Below are 19,994 nucleotides of genomic sequence, written 5' to 3'. Positions count from 1 at the left end.
AAGTTTATTCCCTTCAGCAATAAATATAAAAATAAACAATAGTTAAAATATGCATATAAGGTTGGGGATAGGGATGTGTTATTAATTATTCAATTATCTTGATGTGTATCATATAAAGCTGTTTTACGCTAAATAAAGATGCCGAATGTGCTGATGCGAGTTAAGCGTTGCGTTTCCCTTCTGCCAGCGGGGGGGCAACATGGCGGCCCACAGCAGTCTTCCAGCTCTGTTTTGTGTTCAGAGCCAGCTGGACCTCGCCCTGGAGGACGCGACAACACCGCAGGAGAAGGAGGCTATCGTCCACCAGTATTTGCGAAATCTTGACGAAAAGGAAGATTTGACGATCCCAGACTTTGAAGAAGGTTAGAATGAACACGCATGAAGGGGAGCGGTGGACCGGTGCATTAGACATGATTACAACCCACCAACTGTTTAGGGTCCGATGGGCTACAGTCAGAATGATCGTTGTGAATGTGAGATTGTGTGGCTCAGATGTAGAAGTTCAGACATGCGAGTGCTGCTGAACCTTAATATAAGCCCTGCAGACAACATTAGACAGTAGCTTATTGCTATCAAACAGGAAGTGACGGTACCTTCTGACAGTCTGTGAGAGTAAAGGTTTTTCACTTAGCCATAAGACAAGCACAACTGCGGTCAATTACGTTTTTATTTTATTTATTTTATTTTTTTTACGTGTGTAAGATTAGTCATGCATAAAATAAAATAAAGAAAAACTGTAATATTATTCTATTGTACTGCAGGTCTGGAATGGCTCAACACTGAGGGCCCTCTGTCTCTCCAAGAGGAGTTGTCAGGGAAAGTGGTGGTGCTGGATTTCTTTACCTACTGCTGCATCAACTGCATGCACCTGCTGCCTGACCTGCACCAGCTGGAGCAGCGTCACACTGTTAAGGGTACACACACACACACACATTACACACACACACATTACACACACACACATTACACACACACGCGCACCTCTCTCCCCATACCCAGCACTGCTCACACACACATTACACGCACCACACATTACACACACACACACACACACACTACACACACACGCGTACCTCTCTCCCCATACCCAGCACTGCTCACACACACATTACACGCACCACACATTACACACACACACACACACACACACACACACACACACACACACACACACACGCACCTCTCTCCCCATACCCAGCACTGCTCACACACACATTACACGCACCACACATTACACACACACACACACACACACACACGCACCTCTCTCCCCATACCCAGCACTGCTCACACACACATTACACACATTCATTGGCCAATTTATGATTACCGTACCCCCAGAATAACTAATAGCGATTTTGACTTAGACTCTCCAAAATGCAATGCCTGCACTTGAGTTTATATAGCACTGGGCAGGGAACACCCACAAACTAAGGCCATAATTTCACACACACTGTAAAAGTGCATATAAAAACCAAGACTTTTAATCTAGAGCTCTGCAGGCAGCAGACTGGAGTGAGAATAGTGGTCAGATGAGGTCAACATCGGCATATCTGTTTTACTGTAGGTGTTCACACCCTGTCTAATTATTTTGGGATTTCCATATTTTATATTTTGGAACAAAGAATATTTTTAGTTACCCGTTTCAGTGTTACTTAGTGATTGGTTATTTATTAATATGCTGCAACCCCATGATGTCAATTGAAAGCAGTACTAGACTGACTTTTACCAAAGCTCACTGTTTATTAAAAAAGGGACATTACATTTCTATACATGAGAAAATAATCACACCAAACATAAATATTTTACACATATAGACCAGACACACATGATCAGCTTGATGCATCATAAGATATGATGCTTATAAAAATCTTTTCTCCACGTACTAAGTATACTGCAGGTGCATTTAGTTATTAGGTTGTGGTTACAACAGCATGCGTTCCATATGCCCATATGTACATTGGCAGTGTGGGAAGAGGCTCAACGAGGCTAAGATGCTAGTTCTGCTTGAGGGGAAACATTCAGATTATTTCATGGGCTGTGTTTATACAGATTATTTCATGGGCTGTGTTTATACAGATTATTTCATGGGCTGTGTTTATACAGATTATTTCATGGGCTGTGTTTATACAGATTATTTCATGGGCTGTGTTTATACAGATTATTTCATGGGCTGTGTTTATACAGATTATTTCATGGGCTGTGTTTATACAGATTATTTCATGGGCTGTGTTTATACAGATTATTTCATGGGCTGTGTTTATACAGATTATTTCATGGGCTGTGTTTATACAGATTATTTCATGGGCTGTGTTTATACAGATTATTTCATGGGCTGTGTTTATACAGATTATTTCATGGGCTGTGTTTATACAGATTATTTCATGGGCTGTGTTTATACAGATTATTTCATGGGCTGTGTTTATACAGATTATTTCATGGGCTGTGTTTATACAGATTATTTCATGGGCTGTGTTTATACAGATTATTTCATGGGCTGTGTTTATTCAGATTATTTCATGGGCTGTGTTTATTCAGATTATTTCATGGGCTGTGTTTATGCAGATTATTTCATGGGCTGTGTTTATACAGATTATTTCATGGGCTGTGTTTATACAGATTATTTCATGGGCTGTGTTTATACAGATTATTTCATGGGCTGTGTTTATACAGATTATTTCATGGGCTGTGTTTATACAGATTATTTCATGGGCTGTGTTTATACGGATTATTTCATGGGCTGTGTTTATACAGATTATTTCATGGGCTGTGTTTATACAGATTATTTCATGGGCTGTGTTTATACAGATTATTTCATGGGCTGTGTTTATACAGATTATTTCATGGGCTGTGTTTATACAGATTTTTATACCATTGAACCTGTACAGTGATAATTTATTGGTGATATTTTTCCTGATATATATGGCCTACTCAGTTGTGAGGGGGCTGAGTGATTAGTGATCGCTTGGAGGACGGGGGGATGGTGATATGGTGATACTTTGGGGGGGGGGGGGGGTGAGCTGCTGGGTATCTTTTTAATTGTATTGAAATGTGGTTCCCTACTCAACTTCACAGTGCATGTAGGTCAGATCTGCTGGTGAAAAGGACCTTGTGTGATCAAGAAAACACTTACGTAGGATAGGTTTCTTTTACCGCATTGATTTCAGCATTACTTGTGTAATGCTGTTGAATGTTTTTTAGACAAACATGCAACATTTTCTAGACTAACATTTATTGGAATGTTTTTCTTGGATCAATTTTATCTCATCAAAGCTGGCAGTAGATTATTAATGAGTGCATTAAGAAACAAATACACCTCTTGATTTACAAATATACATACATTTCTATACATGAGAAAATAATCACACCAAACATAAATATTTTACACATATAGACCAGACACACATGATCAGCTTGATGCATCATAAGATATGATGCTTATAAAAATCTTTTCTCCACGTACTAAGTATACTGCAGGTGCGTTTAGTTATTAGGTTGTGGTTACAACAGCATGCGTTCCATATGCCCATATGTACATTGGCAGTGTGGGAAGAGGCTCAACGAGGCTAAGATGCTAGTTCTGCTTGAGGGGAAACATTCAGATTATTTCATGGGCTGTGTTTATACAGATTATTTCATGGGCTGTGTTTATACAGATTATTTCATGGGCTGTGTTTATACAGATTATTTCATGGGCTGTGTTTATACAGATTATTTCATGGGCTGTGTTTATACAGATTATTTCATGGGCTGTGTTTATACAGATTATTTCATGGGCTGTGTTTATACAGATTATTTCATGGGCTGTGTTTATACAGATTTTTATACCATTGAACCTGTACAGTGATAATTTATTGGTGATATTTTTCCTGATATATATGGCCTACTCAGTTGTGAGGGGGCTGAGTGATTAGTGATCGCTTGGAGGACGGGGGGATGGTGATATGGTGATACTTTGGGGGGGGGGGGGGGGGGGTGAGCTGCTGGGTATCTTTTTAATTGTATTGAAATGTGGTTCCCTACTCAACTTCACAGTGCATGTAGGTCAGATCTGCTGGTGAAAAGGACCTTGTGTGATCAAGAAAACACTTACGTAGGATAGGTTTCTTTTACCGCATTGATTTCAGCATTACTTGTGTAATGCTGTTGAATGTTTTTTAGACAAACATGCAACATTTTCTAGACTAACATTTATTGGAATGTTTTTCTTGGATCAATTTTATCTCATCAAAGCTGGCAGTAGATTATTAATGAGTGCATTAAGAAACAAATACACCACTTGATTTACAAATACACCACTTGATTTACAAATACACCACTTGATTTACAAATACACCACTTGATTTACAAATACACCACTTGATTTACAAATACACCACTTGATTTACAAATACACCACTTGATTTACAAATACACCACTTGATTTACAAATACACCACTTGATTTGTCAGATATTTTGAGTAGATGTTTTATGGTCATATTTCAGACGCTCTTGGGATATAGTGCAAATTATGTGCCTTTGTAACTATTCCCATGACATTGCTAGATCACCTGCTACTGCAACAATTAATAATGCTTTTAGATGCTTTTTAAACCAAAGCCTGCTAAAATTAGATACTGCACTTGTTAAACCAAACTGGTATAGTGATTTATTGCCCAATTGAAGTTGCCAGGTGTGTGAAATGTAATACGTGACATGTCACAAGCCTCAGTACAGTGCGCAAGTGTGACGCACGGTGTCTGGCGGAACATCACTCACGGTATCCCGCTCCGCTTTGCCTGCTAGCAGCCTGCAGAATGACCCGTCATTCAGTAGGGATTGGATCCCTGTGTAAATCAGGTACCCAGTGCGGTCTATACTGTACTCAACACAATAGACCATCACCCATAATTAACAAGTTCACTTGCCAATGTCTGATGATTACAGTTCTCATTATAGAAGGTAACAGAAAACACGAGGTTGAGGTTTTGTATACAGTGGCTTTTTCTGATGCTCCCGTCCTCGGTCAGATACCCTGTTCTGCTGGCCACATGTTTATTCTAACACCTCGGCTGCGGGTCCTCTGTGTCAGTGGTCTATGGTTGGCCCCATGGTAGGATCATTCAAGTAAACAGGCTGGCCACAGTATAATCGCTGCTCTGTCTCCTACGTTCCAATGGCACTTCTGCCTCCGTACATCCCATTACTGACCTGAGAACCCAAACCTGTCCTGCCTCCTCACCACACTTCTCCACACTGAGTTTATTCACAGTTGCCCGTTTGGCTGTTCTCAGGTCAGTTGTTCAGATGGATTTGTGCGATGTCGCTTATTTCAGTGGTATCTTTTTGTTTTATTTTAGTCTCGCCCTCATACGTGTCGTTCAAAGCAGGCAACTGACACTGTGGTCTCGGAGAAATGGATTCAGTGAGTTAAATGCCTCTCGATGTTGAGCTACCGGGTAGGAGCGGTAATGGTGTTTGTTCCAGCGCTTGCCTTGTAATTCCTCCTGGGGCTGCAGGAGCTCGGGAGGCCGGTGCACAGACAAGCAAAATCACAAACCCACCCGCGTAACACATTCAGCTCTGCCAGCTGTTTTTGAAATTCATCGATGGCCGAAACGGGCACGAGGCATCTTCATTTCTCCCAGAGCGTGTCTCAGTTCTGCTGAGCCTCTACAAGTTTTAAAATTTCAACGGGCGGCGTCAGCGGTCGTGTTTCGTCCCACGGAGGCAGAACGGGACAGGGTCACCTGTAGTGGCGAAGTAAAGACATCCCGACCCAGGGAATTAGACAGATGGCGGGTGGGATGGGTGGATCTGAGGCAGGAGAGCAGAGGGGTGGAGGGAAACGGACCAGCCACACTGATTGAGCATCGCCGGGCCCGTCAGGAGCTGCCCAATGCGCGTGTAGGCACTCTGGGCTTCTCTCCTCTGACTGACATCAGCACATTATCATTAATTCAGTCACGGTTCCCCAGGATTGGCCATAATATTTAAACGGGAGATTCAGCGTTATTAAATATACTTATGAAACACAAAACCCCTCATGCGGGTGTTATGTTTCTGATTGATTCGAAATGAAAGGTTTTATATTGGAGCTTGTGATTAGATGAAAGAACCCTGAAGTGATGGCGAAGATGCTCAGATAAGTTAAAAATGATTAATTAGACCTTAAGTATATATTTTTAATGATGGATTCAGCTTATGTAAAACAAACCGAACATTACTGCTTCAGTGTTATCTTCCCCAAGTTAATGAAGTTGTTTTGATGAATCTCCCCATCAGGGCCAGTATTTCTGGAGTTAAATACATGTCATGTTCTAACTTTTCCAGCATGAAAAAATTCTATGACCATGATGTTTCATACAGTCCCAAAATGTGGACAATCTTGAATGACAGTGAAGCTGGAAAAAGCGTGAAGACAAAAACCCATTTCAGAAAGCGTCAACTAAGGAGGCAATCTGACAACTCGCACAAACAGGATGTATTCATTCAACGGCTGAATAAGATAAATGCCAACCCATCAGTCATACGTCTGTCATTGTGTGATGAGCGGAGAGCCTTGAACCTCTTTTCTTCTCAAAAGAACAAGAAGAACTTTGTTTAGAAATCTTATCAAAGTAACGCCACCGTGCTTCTCTTAATCTCTTGATTAAGGGTAAATTGTTGATAAATTAAACATTCAGTATTTGATCAGTTGTCCCAGTAAAAGACCTTTTTGAATATGTCGGAGACCTATATTTAGGTCTAGGCTTTTTAATATATGATGTGTAGAAGGTTCTTCTGTTCTTTCAGTCTTTTTACTCCAGTCTCTCTCTTCTCTTAGATGGCCTGGTTGTTGTAGGTGTTCATTCAGCCAAGTTTCCCAATGAGAAGGTCCTTCAGAACATCAGCAGTGCAGTCCTCCGGTACAGCATCACACACCCAGTGGTGAACGACAGGGACGCTCGTCTATGGCAGGAGCTCGAAGTGGCCTGCTGGCCTACATTGGTGCTGCTGGGCCCCAGGGGGAACCTGCTCTTCTCCTTTGTGGGTGAAGGCCACCGAGAACGTCTCTTCCTGTTTGTGGCCACTGCGCTCGAGCACTACGGGCAGCAGGGCCTGCTCCGAGACCACGCCGTGGGGGTGAAGCTCTTGAGGGACTCCTTACCGCCCTCCATCCTCTCCTTCCCAGGAAAAGTGGCTGTGGATCCCCACAGCAAGAAGCTGGCTATCGCAGATACAGGGCACCACAGGGTCCTGGTGGTGTCCAGCACCGGGCAGGTGCTCCACTGCGTGGGGGGTGAGAAGCATTAGCGCGGTTTCGACTTCATTGATCCGACGCGGTCGGTTACGTAAACCTCTGATTTAAGATGGACGAGCTGTTTTGTTGAAGCGTGTACGCTCTTTGTACCTTTCTGTTTTCGTATGCTAGGCCCTAAAAGTGGAAGGAGGGACGGGGACCTGTCTGAGGCGCTGTTCAGCTCTCCTCAAGGAGTGTCCATGAAGGGAGACACCGTGTACGTGGCTGACACGGAGAACCACCTCATCAGGAAGGTAAATGGAAAAGGAGAGACTGGATTCAACCCCGCTGTGCACTGACTCTGTGTCTGTTGTTCTCAGTAACGTCTCTAGTAAAACTCCCTCCTTTCCACCAGATTGACCTATCAGAGAGGAGAGTCACAACTGTTGCTGGGACTGGAGTGCAAGGCACAGACAAGGAGGGTGGGGCAAAGGGTCTCGAGCAGCCAATCAGCTCCCCCTGGGATGTAGCCCTTGGCACTGCAGGTGAAGAGTTTAAAGAATATTGTAGTAATCTGCCTTAAACTCTTTCGCACAGCAACAGACAAACAAATAAATAAATATGAGTATGTGTATCACAAAATGATCCCGATCAAAAGCACTCTCTTGACACCTTTACAGGTGGATTTTAGTTGTCAATTTATGCTTTAAATATAGTGTCTGGCAAGACAGCCTGTTAAACACGGTGCTGTCACAAAGCTAAAGAAGATGGCTTGGTTCACAGGGGGTGGGGGGGGGGGGGGGGGGCGGCACTCAGCTAAACCGCTTCTTTTAACATTTGTTAGGAAATTCAACTTACTCAAAGTGACAAGAGAAAAATGGGATTTGTGAACAGAGGATCACTTTATTTATTTATTTTTTTTTACAGCTCCTTTTTTCCTTTTTTTAACACAAGCTATATATAAATCTTGCTTTGCTATTGTATTATTTTGCTACTCTTTATCAGTGCATCCATTCACTACTTTTATACAAAATTTTGTTCAGTGGACTCGAGAAACGGAGCATACCCTGTTCACTTCAGTCTTTTGGCCAGAGAAAAGCAAGAGACAGACTCCTTGTGCTGTGAGGAGGAGTGTCCAGTTGAAGATGGCCACACTTCACTCCGTACCGCTGACACCTCCCACAGTGCGTTCTTTAGGCAAACGCCATCTCACAGACCCAGACCCATAACTCTGTCATTACGACGGCCATTGATTTTTGCCTTGCTGCATCACACACGACACGCCGGACATTTCGTCCTCGGAGAGGCAGAGCACGGGAAAATGACCGGAGTGTGTTTAAGAAGCACGCGTCCGTCAGTCTGCTCTTAAGTGTGCTTAAGAAATAACGTCTGGTGAGATATTACAGACAAATAACTTTGTCTGACTGGGTAATTACTGGATTTTTCTGTGTGAGCTGAGCTTAAGCACGAGCTAATCGGAGCCGGAGCAGAATGGCTATAGAGAGCAGGCTGCCATCCTAGAGTGGGATACGTATCCAGGTGTTGCCAGAACTGTTGCCAAATTAGCTCACTCGCCCAGGAGGTCCTGCCTGTGCACGTCAAGACGCACGTCAAGACGCGTGTGCCCGTCCTGCTCCAGGCTGTATGCGGGGAGGGGGCTGGAGATGGCGCACAGGTGGATGGTGTGGCTATATCCACTGGAGCTGTGCGTCTCGAGGAGCCGTCCGTTGGTACCTTGACCCACTAATATTCTCCTCCTTTGTGCACACCTCCCTCTTCTTCGGAATTAGGGTCTCTCTCTTTTTTTCCTCTCACAAGTGCTCATAAAATTTAATGTGTCGTATTACGCTTCAGTTTATTGCTCAGCCCAGAGCGTTTGTTCTGTTCATTCTTTTTTTCTTCTTCACTTCAGACTCTTCTACCCATCAGACCCATCCATCTTGATATCTTACCACAGAGTCTGGTGGCGCACTCAAAAGATCTTCATCTTCACTCAAAAGATCTTCGTATATGTCTTTCTGGGCTTTCATGTACCCAGTTTGATGAGAGAGTAGTCAGAATAGGGATGGGTTTTTGTTGTTGGGAGAGAACAGGTTTTGGGGTTGCTGGTGCCAGGACACAGGTGTCAGGACATGGTCCTGTTGTCCTGCTGGGCACACAAGACGACAGGATCAAGAGAGCACAGAGGAACTTGGGGAACTAAGGCAATTGGTTCCCGCTGCATTCAGGCATTTAGCATTTTTGCAGGGCAACAAAAATGATCAAAACAAAATGTTGTTCATCTGATCTTTGTTGTGAGGTAGCCTGTGATGTCCTGATTGACAGATTCAGGTTATAAGCGAAGGGTATGATGCACTGGATCAAAATGGAGTCACGTAAATATGGAGCAGCTGATCTGATTTGATTCCAGAACAGATGAATCTGTAACCGTTATAGATTCATGTGTTTTGGAATGAATTCAGATCAGCTGCTCCAGCTTTTATTTTTACGCAATCAGAAATCTGTTGTGGGCTACTGGTGATTCAGCTGCACTACATAAACAAGTAATAAGGACACAATGGTGGCCATCGAAGGCAGAAAAATCAGGTTGCGCTTTGACAGTTTGGTGTGTGTGTGTGTGTGTGTGTGTGTGTGTGTGTGTGTGTGTGTGTGTGTGTGTGTGTGTGTGTGTGTGTGTGTTTTCTAGCACATTTTTCACTCCCATGGACGGACAGTACTGCTCTACGTCCAGCAGCTCCGTCCTACTCCTCAGTTAGCGGCTCTTTCATTTCAGTGTGACCTGCCAACTTTACTGAACAGTGTGACCCGCCAGCTTCACAACAGCCCTCCTCCAGGCCTCCGTCCTGGGCTGGAGGTTCACTGTGGTCCTCTGGATGAACAGTTCTCCTCCAGACCTCCGTCCTGGGCCGGAGGTTCACTGTGGTCCTCTGGATGAACAGTTCTCCTCCAGACCTCCGTCCTGGGCTGGAGGTTCACTGTGGTCCTCTGGATGAACAGTTCTCCTCCAGGCCTCCGTCCTGGGCCGGAGGTTCACTGTGGTCCTCTGGATGAACAGTTCTCCTCCAGACCTCCGTCCTGGGCCGGAGGTTCACTGTGGTCCTCTGGATGAACAGTTCTCCTCCAGGCCTCCGTCCTGGGCCGGAGGTTCACTGTGGTCCTCTGGATGAACAGTTCTCCTCCAGGCCTCCGTCCTGGGCCGGAGGTTCACTGTGGTCCTCTGGATGAACAGTTCTCCTCCAGACCTCCGTCCTGGGCCGGAGGTTCACTGTGGTCCTCTGGATGAACAGTTCTCCTCCAGGCCTCCGTCCTGGGCCGGAGGTTCGGCGTGGCGTGCAGCCCACTGAGAAACTTCAGTGCTGCTGTTCACTCTTTGTCTTTCCACTCAGCTTTGGTTTCGTTAAGCCCCACACCAGCAGCAAGACGTCCAACACACGTGCTGCTTAAATGTGGTATCGGATTAGATTATTTTACATATGCTTTGTGAATCCTTCTCTTCTGTCCTTCCTCCAGTGTTCTGGTTCTGGCTCTGCATTCGTCTCTCCAGTGTTGTTTTCTCCTGAACGCACGTCGTTGGGCTCCAGCCCAAGTGAAATTGTCTCAGATAAGCTGAGTCCCATTAGCCGGCTATTGTTAGACATGAGTGCAGCAGCTCTTATTCTCCATCCCTCTCATAAAACACACACACACACACACACACACAGCTGCCCTAAAACTCTAACATAGATGGTCTTGAGGATAGACTGTCTGTAGTCAAGACGACTTTACTATGGTTTAGTTGTATTATGATTGGTTGGGCACACATTCTCATTCTCTCTCTCTCTCTCTCTCTCTCTCTCTCTCTCTCTCTCTCTCTCTCTCTCTCTCTCTCTCTCTCTCTCTCTCTCTCTCTCTCTGCACTGAGGCACACTGAGGCAGTCACACTCATTGTTAATGAACACACAAGGTAAATAATTGAACCCACTCAAGTGTGCCACTGTCCATATAATTATTGTTCATTTCCTGAAGGTTAATATCTGACCAGTGAAGCTTAGACTTCCAGACTCAAATGTGCAGCGCAGTCCAGCTGAAGTGCATGGCGTTGGGGCTGCTGAGAGGCCGTTTGATGGTAGCGTACGGTGTTGGGTGTGTTCAGACTGCTAAAGGCCACACACTTCAGCACACACAGCTGAATGGTGACCTCTCCCAGACTTCCAACTACACGTTCTGCAACCTCAAGTGTACGCTGAGAGATACTGGTCATCTCTCCGATACAAGATGTTGAAAGTTAATGAAGATGGACATTTCTAAATGTCTAAATTCTTGATTTTTAATTGTTTTCTTGCCTGCAGAAATAAATGAACACTTTCGTTGGGAAAGGGCGATTTGGGTGAATAGTTCAGAACTTTGTGTGTGTGTGTGTGTGTGTGTGTGTTGGCACAGGTGGTGTAGAGGATAACGTGTTGTGGATAGCCATGGCAGGAACACATCAAATCTGGGCTCTGTTCCTGGAGGATGGGAAGCTGCCCAAGGGAAGGTGAGCTTCTTTCCCCGGGGGGCTTTGTGCATGTCCACCAGGGACACGGCATCTCACACACACACACACACACACACACACACACACACACACACAGGCCACCAGTATGATGCCATTTTTAAGGGGAACAGCATGCTGTGTTATAGGCTGTGATGGGTGTTTTTGTCTTTTTTTTTTTTTTTTTTTTTTTTTTTTGCAGATTATTATAATTTTAAATTGTGTTAGAAATATTTATCTCAAATTATCCTTTGCAATTACTTAGGTGTATTGTTTCATTCATTGTTAGACTCTAATGTAATTTAATAAATATTATTATTAATAAACATTGTATCTTACTACTTTTATTATATCTTAAAACCCAAGTTGTTAACCACAACAAGAACATGAAAAGGCTAATAAATATTTTATGTTTATTATACTGTATATTTGCATAAGCTCTGGATTAGATTGTCTGCCAAATGCAATAAATGTCAGACGAGAGCTTTTCTGAGTCTTTCCCGCGAGCAGCTTGTTGATTGATTGTCCTTTTCTCCACCCTGCAGTGAGCACCAGCGGGGCGTGTGCGTGCGCTTCGCCGGCAGCGGGAGCGAGGAGAACCGGAACAACGCTTACCCGCACAAGGCGGGCCTGGCCCAGCCCTCGGGCCTGGCTGTGGCCCCCGACCCTCCCTGGAGCTGCCTGTTCATCGCCGACAGCGAGAGCAGCACCGTCCGCAGTCTGGCCCTGAACGACGGAGCCGTCAGACACGTGGTCGGCGGCGAGAGGGACCCGCTGGTGAGCTCGGGCTCCGAGACGCCGGTGGTCTCTGGTCTCTGAATAGAAGCCGCATTGAGAGATTCCGCATTGAGAGACTTTATTTTTTTACGATGCAGAGGATCGGTCAACATGTATTGTGCCTCGATGTAAAGTGCGTGTTCTGGAGAGCGCTCTGTCCCAGGGCATGTGGGTCGTCCGCCGCCCGGGATGCCTGCGTGCAGCTCTGTGCCAGCCGCTCTGTGCCAGCCGCTCTGTGCCAGCCGCTCTGTGCCAGGCAGTAATCAGTCAGCTTGCGCACTCTACTCTCCGCCACTCTGACTTCCCAACTCACGTGGGGAGTCTAGCAGCGTGTGCGTCAGCCTGCTGCTATCACGATCAATTTAAAAACGCGCGCACGTGGAGAGATTTTCATTTTTTTATAGGTTCATAAATTATCACAGCAATTGCATGTCAGATTTGAAAGCATTGTGCCGTTCTGTGCTAAGAGATTTTACAAGTTTGCTTGGCGGGAGCACAAGTCGGCCAGACTGCTCTGCAAACGCGAGGAGACGTTTAATAAATGAGGCTCAGGAGCGATTATGATCGCGTACCGAGCCAAGACGATCTGGAGGAGGAGAAATTTCCTTCACTTCCACCCCAAAATAAATCCATTTTCCAGGTCTGCGTGCGGCGTGCCGGCCTGCCTCTCCTGCTGCCAGGCAGTGGGAAAGGATCCTTGCACGCTCGTTAGACTCTGTAATTAAGTTCTTTCCTGCCTCGTTAGATGAGCTGATTGGTGTGTTTGGCAAACGTAGCTGCAGCTCTAGTCAAGTGGCAGAGTAAGCCCCCCCCCCCCCGATCGGTCTGGTGCGCTATGCTGACCGGGCTGGGCTGCTCCAACCCGTTATTCTGGCCTGTGTGTGTGCGCCATTCACCCCAGATGTCTTCTCTCTGCTCCAACAGAACCTTTTCGCGTTCGGCGACGTGGACGGCAAGGGCGTAGACGCCAAGCTCCAGCACCCTCTAGGAGTGGGCTGGGATGCGGCCGGCGGGGTGCTCTACGTGGCGGACTCCTACAACCACAAGGTTCGGTGTCCTCTTCACCGGCACTGCCCGCGTCCGCTCCCCCTGGTGGTGAGTCGGCGTAATGCGCCTGTCCCTCTGCTCCAGGTCAAAGCGGTGGAGCCGAAGAGTAAGCAGTGTAAGACGCTAGCGGGCACCGGCCAGCCAGGCGATGACTTCGGCACTGGCTTCACGCAGTGTAGCTTTAACGAGCCCGGGGGCCTGTCCGTGGCCGAGGGGGGCAAGCTTCTCTACGTGGCGGACACCAACAACCACCGGATCAAGGTGCTGGACCTGGAGACCCAGACCGTGTCCTTGGTGAGTGGCAGCGACAGATGTGTGTGTGTGTGTGTGTGTGTGTGTGTGTGTGTGTGTGTGTGCGCGCCACCGTTCAGCCTGGACAACCATCTCCGCCCGTCTCCCCCCCCAGTTCCCTGTATCGATGGAGGAGGTGGACTCCGTCCGCCCCAACCGCACCTCCGCCGGGCTTCTGGGAAAGGTGCCCAAGCTGCCCAGGTCGTCTCCGCAGGTGCGCATGGCAGCGCTGGCCGTGTCTGCGGGCCAGACCGTCAACCTGCTCCTCCACCTCGCCCTGCCTGCCGGGACCAAGCTGACGGAGGCGGCCCCCAGCTTCTGGAGCCTGTCGGCCGAAGGTACAACACCCCCCCCACCCTCACCCCGACGCTCCCCGCTCGCCCCTCCTCTACCAACCACACACGGGACAAACGCGCGGCGTCTTTCGGGTCGGAGGAAGACTAGCTGGGAGGTGTTTGCAGGAGTGCTTTGTTCACGCATCGTCGCAGGCTGCAGCGAGCAGCCGGCCGTGCTGGGAGCCAAGCCAAGGAAAAATTAATAAATCCTCTGTGCCTCAGAACACTTGCATACATCCCCCCCCCCCACGTTTCTTATCACCCTCTTCATCATTCACCGTTGCACAAAATCCTTTTCTCTCTCCCTGTTATGCAAGCTCCATTCAGAATGAAACTCTTCTGTGTCTGTAAGGTTCTGAGGAGTCTCTCGTATCTGTTTAATTACAGCAGTACAGCTGATGTCACACTGCTGTTTCTGTGGAAAGGGCGGTTGTTACTGAAGGCCATGATGTCTTTGATGGTCCTGGGTATTTTATGCAAGTAAATGATTGAAACTCTTAAGGGTTTCATTCTTAATAGTTTTATTGGACATTAAAACATGTTTCAAATGCAAAGTAGAGCTTTCTTGGATCTCAACAAAGTCGAGGTAATTGAAAAATAAAGTATATCCTTAGCGTGGTTTGCTTATATTCAAATATGCCCTTTTAAAAGGACATGTCCTAGATAAAATCATGGAGGTAAAAAAAAAATCTATAGACGTACGTGTGTGTGCATGCGCGTGTGTGTTTAGCCTAGCACACACTCTGTGCTTCCCATGTGTGTTTGAATGGAGGTTGTCCTAATTCGGTTTGGCGTGTGTCTTGGTAGTGTGCCCTTGGTACAAGGCCAAAAGTGTGCGCCCGCACACACACATCTACACTCACAGACATCGCAGGCCCGGTGGAGAGGCATCCCTGTGTTCGGAGTACATCGGCAGCCTTGTTAAATAAAGGTGCCACCGTTCTACATGAAGAGACCCCCCCCCTCCCTCCCCGCCCTCATCCCGAGAGTCTTTGAGCGTTCACCAGCTGGGAAGGAAACAGTTCCTTACACTCAAACATCTGCCCTCATACTACACTCTAACATCGTGTCTTTTCAAAAACGTAACGTAACGGCTGGTGGCGTGTTACTGAGTTGACGGTGTTCCTGTCCTCCGCAGGTAACGAGTGGTTACTGGAAGGACAGACCACGACGGGACACATCACCCATGTCTCCCGTCCTCTCTCCATCACCTGCTCCGTCCCGGCTCCGCCCCGGTCCCAGGACCCTGCCCTGACCCTCAGCGCCTGGCTCTACTGCTGCCTCTCAGGGGGCGGAGCCTGCATGATGAAGGCCGTCTCCTTTACGCAGCCCCTGTTGATCGACGCCACTCCCAAAGACGGCACTGTTGCCGTGACACTCGCACATGCCTTCTGAAACACTGCGGTCCAGCTGACCGAGATGGACACCACATTTAATGGTAAACAGGCCCAGCTTATAGCTCACAAATGCTGCTCTACTAAATGCAAACCAATAATCTTGCATTTTTATGTTGCTGTTCATATAATGAGTTGATAGGTGCACAGTGTTTAACAGACTGGTGCATGTCTACTGGCAGAATCTGTCTGCTGTGTGATTGGTCTGTCTGAAAGACGACTAGAAGAACGAGAGAAAGGTGCCTTATGTCTCCCACCAACGTATCTGATGTACCTTATCTTCTCTAAACAACAGATAACCTCCTGCCTGATATGTTGAAGTGTAGTTCAGATCAAATTTGAACAAGTGATCACAAGCCAACTAAATCAACAAATCCGAAGAGGTTAAAAGGTATAGGAGATTAATCTTTCAGTGAAACAACTAAACTGCAATGAACAGTGTTTGAAAATGTTTTTTCTTGGACATGCAACATGTCCAAGTCGGCGTACCTCATTTTACCTGAAACTTCAGGACATGACGAGCTCTTTTTCCTCATATCTGGATGCATTTGGTCATTAAGCTTTCGATCTCATCATTAGCCAGCCTCATTTGATGCAGTCAAAGAGCCCTGAAGGGGGTGCTGTGCTGTTTCAGCGTGCAGTTTGATTTCCACTCTGTTGTGCTGTATTTCAATAAAGCAGCAGGGATTCTCAATTTCACTGCCTCAGCTGACTTGCAAATTTTGATTAATTGGCATAATTTCAATAGCTGTTTACAAGTTCTAAGTGCCCTTAAAATTGGGTGCACAGTATAAAACGTAACGTACTTCAGCTGAAGTAGAATTATTTATTGACGTTTGTAGAGTTTGTCAGAAGATAATGATCCAATTAGGCCAAAACACTTACAGCTTCCTAAAAATGGTTTAAAGTTGGCATTAGGCTTTGCATTAACACTGTTAGTCAAGTTATATTAGTAAATCACTAGCCTGGTTTTCAGAGTGCATTATTAGGTTGGTCTGTAGGCTGCATGGATGTGGAATGAATGGCGAGTCTGGTCTGGGAGGCCCTCAGTCAGTCAGCTCAATACGTATCCTCTCCGAAGCCAGCTTCTTTTTTTACGTAGCCTCTGAATTCTGCACCTTAATAAACCTTCTGGAACTTTATTATATTTAACATAATAAACATTATTTTACCAACATTTGGCTTGTCAGTGTCTGCCACCAGCTCTTTTGATTGTTGTGTATCAGTGGGAAAAGTGGTGTTGCTCAAGAGACATGTTCATATCATCCTAACCATAAATCCCAGATCACGGACCATCTTCATCACACACGTCTGACCTGCTGTGTGCTGACCTCGCACTGTGTCTGCTGTGTGCTGACCTCGCACTGTGTCTGCTGTGTGCTGACCTCACACTGTGTCTGCTGTGTGCTGACCTCACACTGTGTGTGCTGACCTCACACTGTGTCTGCTGTGTGCTGACCTCACACTGTGTGTGCTGACCTCACACTGTGTCTGCTGTGTGCTGATCTCGCATTGTGTCTGCCGTGTGCTGATCTCGCATTGTGTCTGCCGTGTGCTGACCCCGCACTGTGTCTGCCGTGTGCTGACCCCGCACTGTGTCTGCCGTGTGCTGACCCCGCACTGTGTCTGCCGTGTGCTGACCCCGCACTGTGTCTGCCGTGTGCTGACCCCGCACTGTGTCTGCCGTGTGCTGACCCCGCACTGTGTCTGCCGTGTGCTGACCCCGCACTGTGTCTGCCGTGTGCTGACCCCGCACTGTGTCTGCCGTGTGCTGACCCCGCACTGTGTCTGCCGTGTGCTGACCCCGCACTGTGTCTACCGTGTGCTGACCCCGCACTGTGTCTGCCGTGTGCTGACCCCGCACTGTGTCCATCCACCTTCTGTGCCCTGCAGCTGTGGAAATGAATCCCAGAATGGCCATGACATAATTCTGTTAAAGCTCCTATACAAGATGAATATAATGTGCATATAATCATAAACATTTTTCTTCAAAAACATGGTTAAAGTTAACATCTTAAGTTTATTTCGTCCCTGCTGCAACGGCTGTATTGAAATGTGAAATGCTTGGATCTAATTAACTCTACTTTTATACAAAGATTTAAAGTTCACATTATTTCTAATAAACCAGTTAACAATGACTGGTGTATTAAGCACACAGTCTACTTCACATCCAAAATGTACAGCACAACTCGTATCTTAAGGATCAGAACGATGTTTTAACTGAAGCATGTGTCTTTGCTAACAAAAATTCAAGCAATGTGAGACATGACAACAGCCAGGACATTATGTGAACCACTGCACCATGTGAGAAATTAGGAGATTAGGAGCTTCCTGACAGTGTGGCAGAAATGCAGGGCATTATGGGAATCGCCCGGGCCAGCTCCTCCCACCACAGCCGCCATGTGGGTGGTGGCCGGTCACGGCACACGGTGAATAAACGAATGCATCAAGTGAATAATCCAGTTAGAGAACATCATGTACATTTGCAAAAAACAATACCACCAAACTCAAGGGAATCTCGGGAAATAAAAGCCCTTTGAAGCTGAGATGATATGGTCGACCTTTCATGCTTTGGTGATATCATCTTGGTATGTGTGTGGTTTTCTCATTGCTGTAAACCACCCTGCAGGGTCCTTCACAGCTTCACTGCATCTGTCTTCCAGGCCGTGCCATGCCTGGTCCTTATCAGCGCCGAGTCGCACCCCCCCTGCCCCCAGCTCCCAGCCCCCCTGGCGGGGGCCCCTACACAAGCCCAGCAGGTCATTGGCTCCACTCCACTAATGTGCTGCAAACGCCAGCCAGACGTTCACGGCACACTTAGCGAATCTGAGATACACTGTCATGACAACAGTGAATCTAAAGTGTGGTCACTGAGGTCTGGCGTTCAGGGGCTTGGCGCGCGTCGGTGTGTGTGCGAGGTGAATTCCTGCGCGGGCAGGCCGTGAAGGCCGATTACACGTCGTGCTAATTGGACTCTCCCTTTGGTTCTGATGCCAGCCTGGGTGATGATTCCTGCAGCTGGTCAGGATGTTGTAATGCAGGTCTGTTTCTAATGGAGCAGCAGGGGACCTCACCAAAGGAGACAACACCATTCTCTCCCAGAGCTTGGGCTAGTGTCCGCTTAATGAAATATTTACCATGTGCACTTATCTCCCTGCTCTTTTTGGCTACCTGTATCTCTGTGTTTGTCTGCTGTAAGTCTGTAAAACCAGCCGTTTTCATGTTTGCTGCTGGAACAACTGGGATCTGTGAATGTCTCAGGTGTGTAAAAGAAGACTGTATATATAAACCTGTCCATAAGGAAGCTAGGGTGGTATTTTAAATAGGAAAAGAAGCACAAGGTGACACACGGGTCAAGTTGTATTCATTGTATGCTCTTACAGTCTCCAATATTAAAAAACAGCAATTCCTCATGAGCACAGCACAAAACTGATTACTTCATTAGTAAGGTGAAGGTTTCATTTCATTTTAGAGAATTAATTAAATATCAAATGGTGTTTCAGCGTCCTTTGGCATCATGTAAAATGGCATTGAAATCCCCACCAAACATTAAATATTCCAGCTAAGTTTCCAGTGCCTGAGTTCATTATTTATTCAGCTATTTGCAATGATAAGAATGGGTGTTCCTCACTGAGAATGGAAGAGAAGAATGGAATAATAATGGAGTCAGTACGAGTTCTGTATTGGAGAGTAGTGAAGGGGAAAATGAAAAAAAGCACATTTTATTCTGAAGACACTCTTGTTTCTCAATTGTGGCTCAGTGGGTTTCATTAAAATGGCACGAACCTAGAGGTAATGAGATTGTTCAGGAAGGACATATACTGAAATGTTATGATTGGCTATTGGCCTAAGAGTTTTTCAGTACATTCACTCTGTGAACATACATGATACTGATGTCACTTGATATCCTATTATTTTTGAATAACTGCTTACTGTTGTATCCTGACATACACTGAACCGAGCATTGTCGTAGTGATACCTGTGGTAGTGATATATATATATGGTCATATCTGACTGTTACTGCACAGGATCAGAGACACACAAGGACTGAGAGCCTTGAAGAAAGCAGTAACTCACCTGTCTGTAAACAGTACGAGTACAGATGGAGCACCATACTGTATCTCTAATAAGCAGTTCTGACACCCATGTTAAGACCTTGTATGTATGTACACACCTTGTCTTGTGTGTAAGCCTTATATGCTGGAGAAACACAAGGCCAGGAGCACTATAACTAAGACTTTGAGAGATTCTTGATTAAGGCCAAAGAACACTAAAGCCACCACAGCCTACAACAAACAGCATTTAAAAGCCTTAAATGTTTTTTTTTTTACTCTTAAGATTAAGAGATGGAGAGAAAGGAGGTAACTGACACTGAATCTCTCACTTGATCAAACATCTATAAAACCCTTACAGTGGCGCTCACTCTTTTTTAAAGCTC

At 46.1% G+C, this 19,994-nt stretch overlaps 1 protein-coding gene across 1 annotated transcript; it reads left to right on the top strand.

Moving 5' to 3' along the window:
- Positions 1-157: 157 nt before the first annotated feature.
- nhlrc2 (NHL repeat containing 2) lies at positions 158-18,102 on the top strand. Its single transcript, XM_076999295.1, has 11 exons — positions 158-362; positions 762-914; positions 6,807-7,262; positions 7,395-7,516; positions 7,618-7,747; positions 11,622-11,715; positions 12,258-12,489; positions 13,414-13,536; positions 13,621-13,830; positions 13,943-14,165; positions 15,301-18,102. The coding sequence occupies exons 1-11, from the start codon at positions 200-202 to the stop codon at positions 15,555-15,557; spliced, it is 2,163 nt and encodes a 720-aa protein (XP_076855410.1). The 5' UTR covers positions 158-199; the 3' UTR covers positions 15,558-18,102.
- Positions 18,103-19,994: the final 1,892 nt, after the last annotated feature.

The sequence above is a fragment of the Brachyhypopomus gauderio genome, chromosome 3 (assembly GCF_052324685.1).
Source record: "Brachyhypopomus gauderio isolate BG-103 chromosome 3, BGAUD_0.2, whole genome shotgun sequence".
NCBI lineage: Eukaryota > Metazoa > Chordata > Actinopteri > Gymnotiformes > Hypopomidae > Brachyhypopomus > Brachyhypopomus gauderio.
This window is presented reverse-complemented; position numbering and strand designations above follow the sequence as displayed.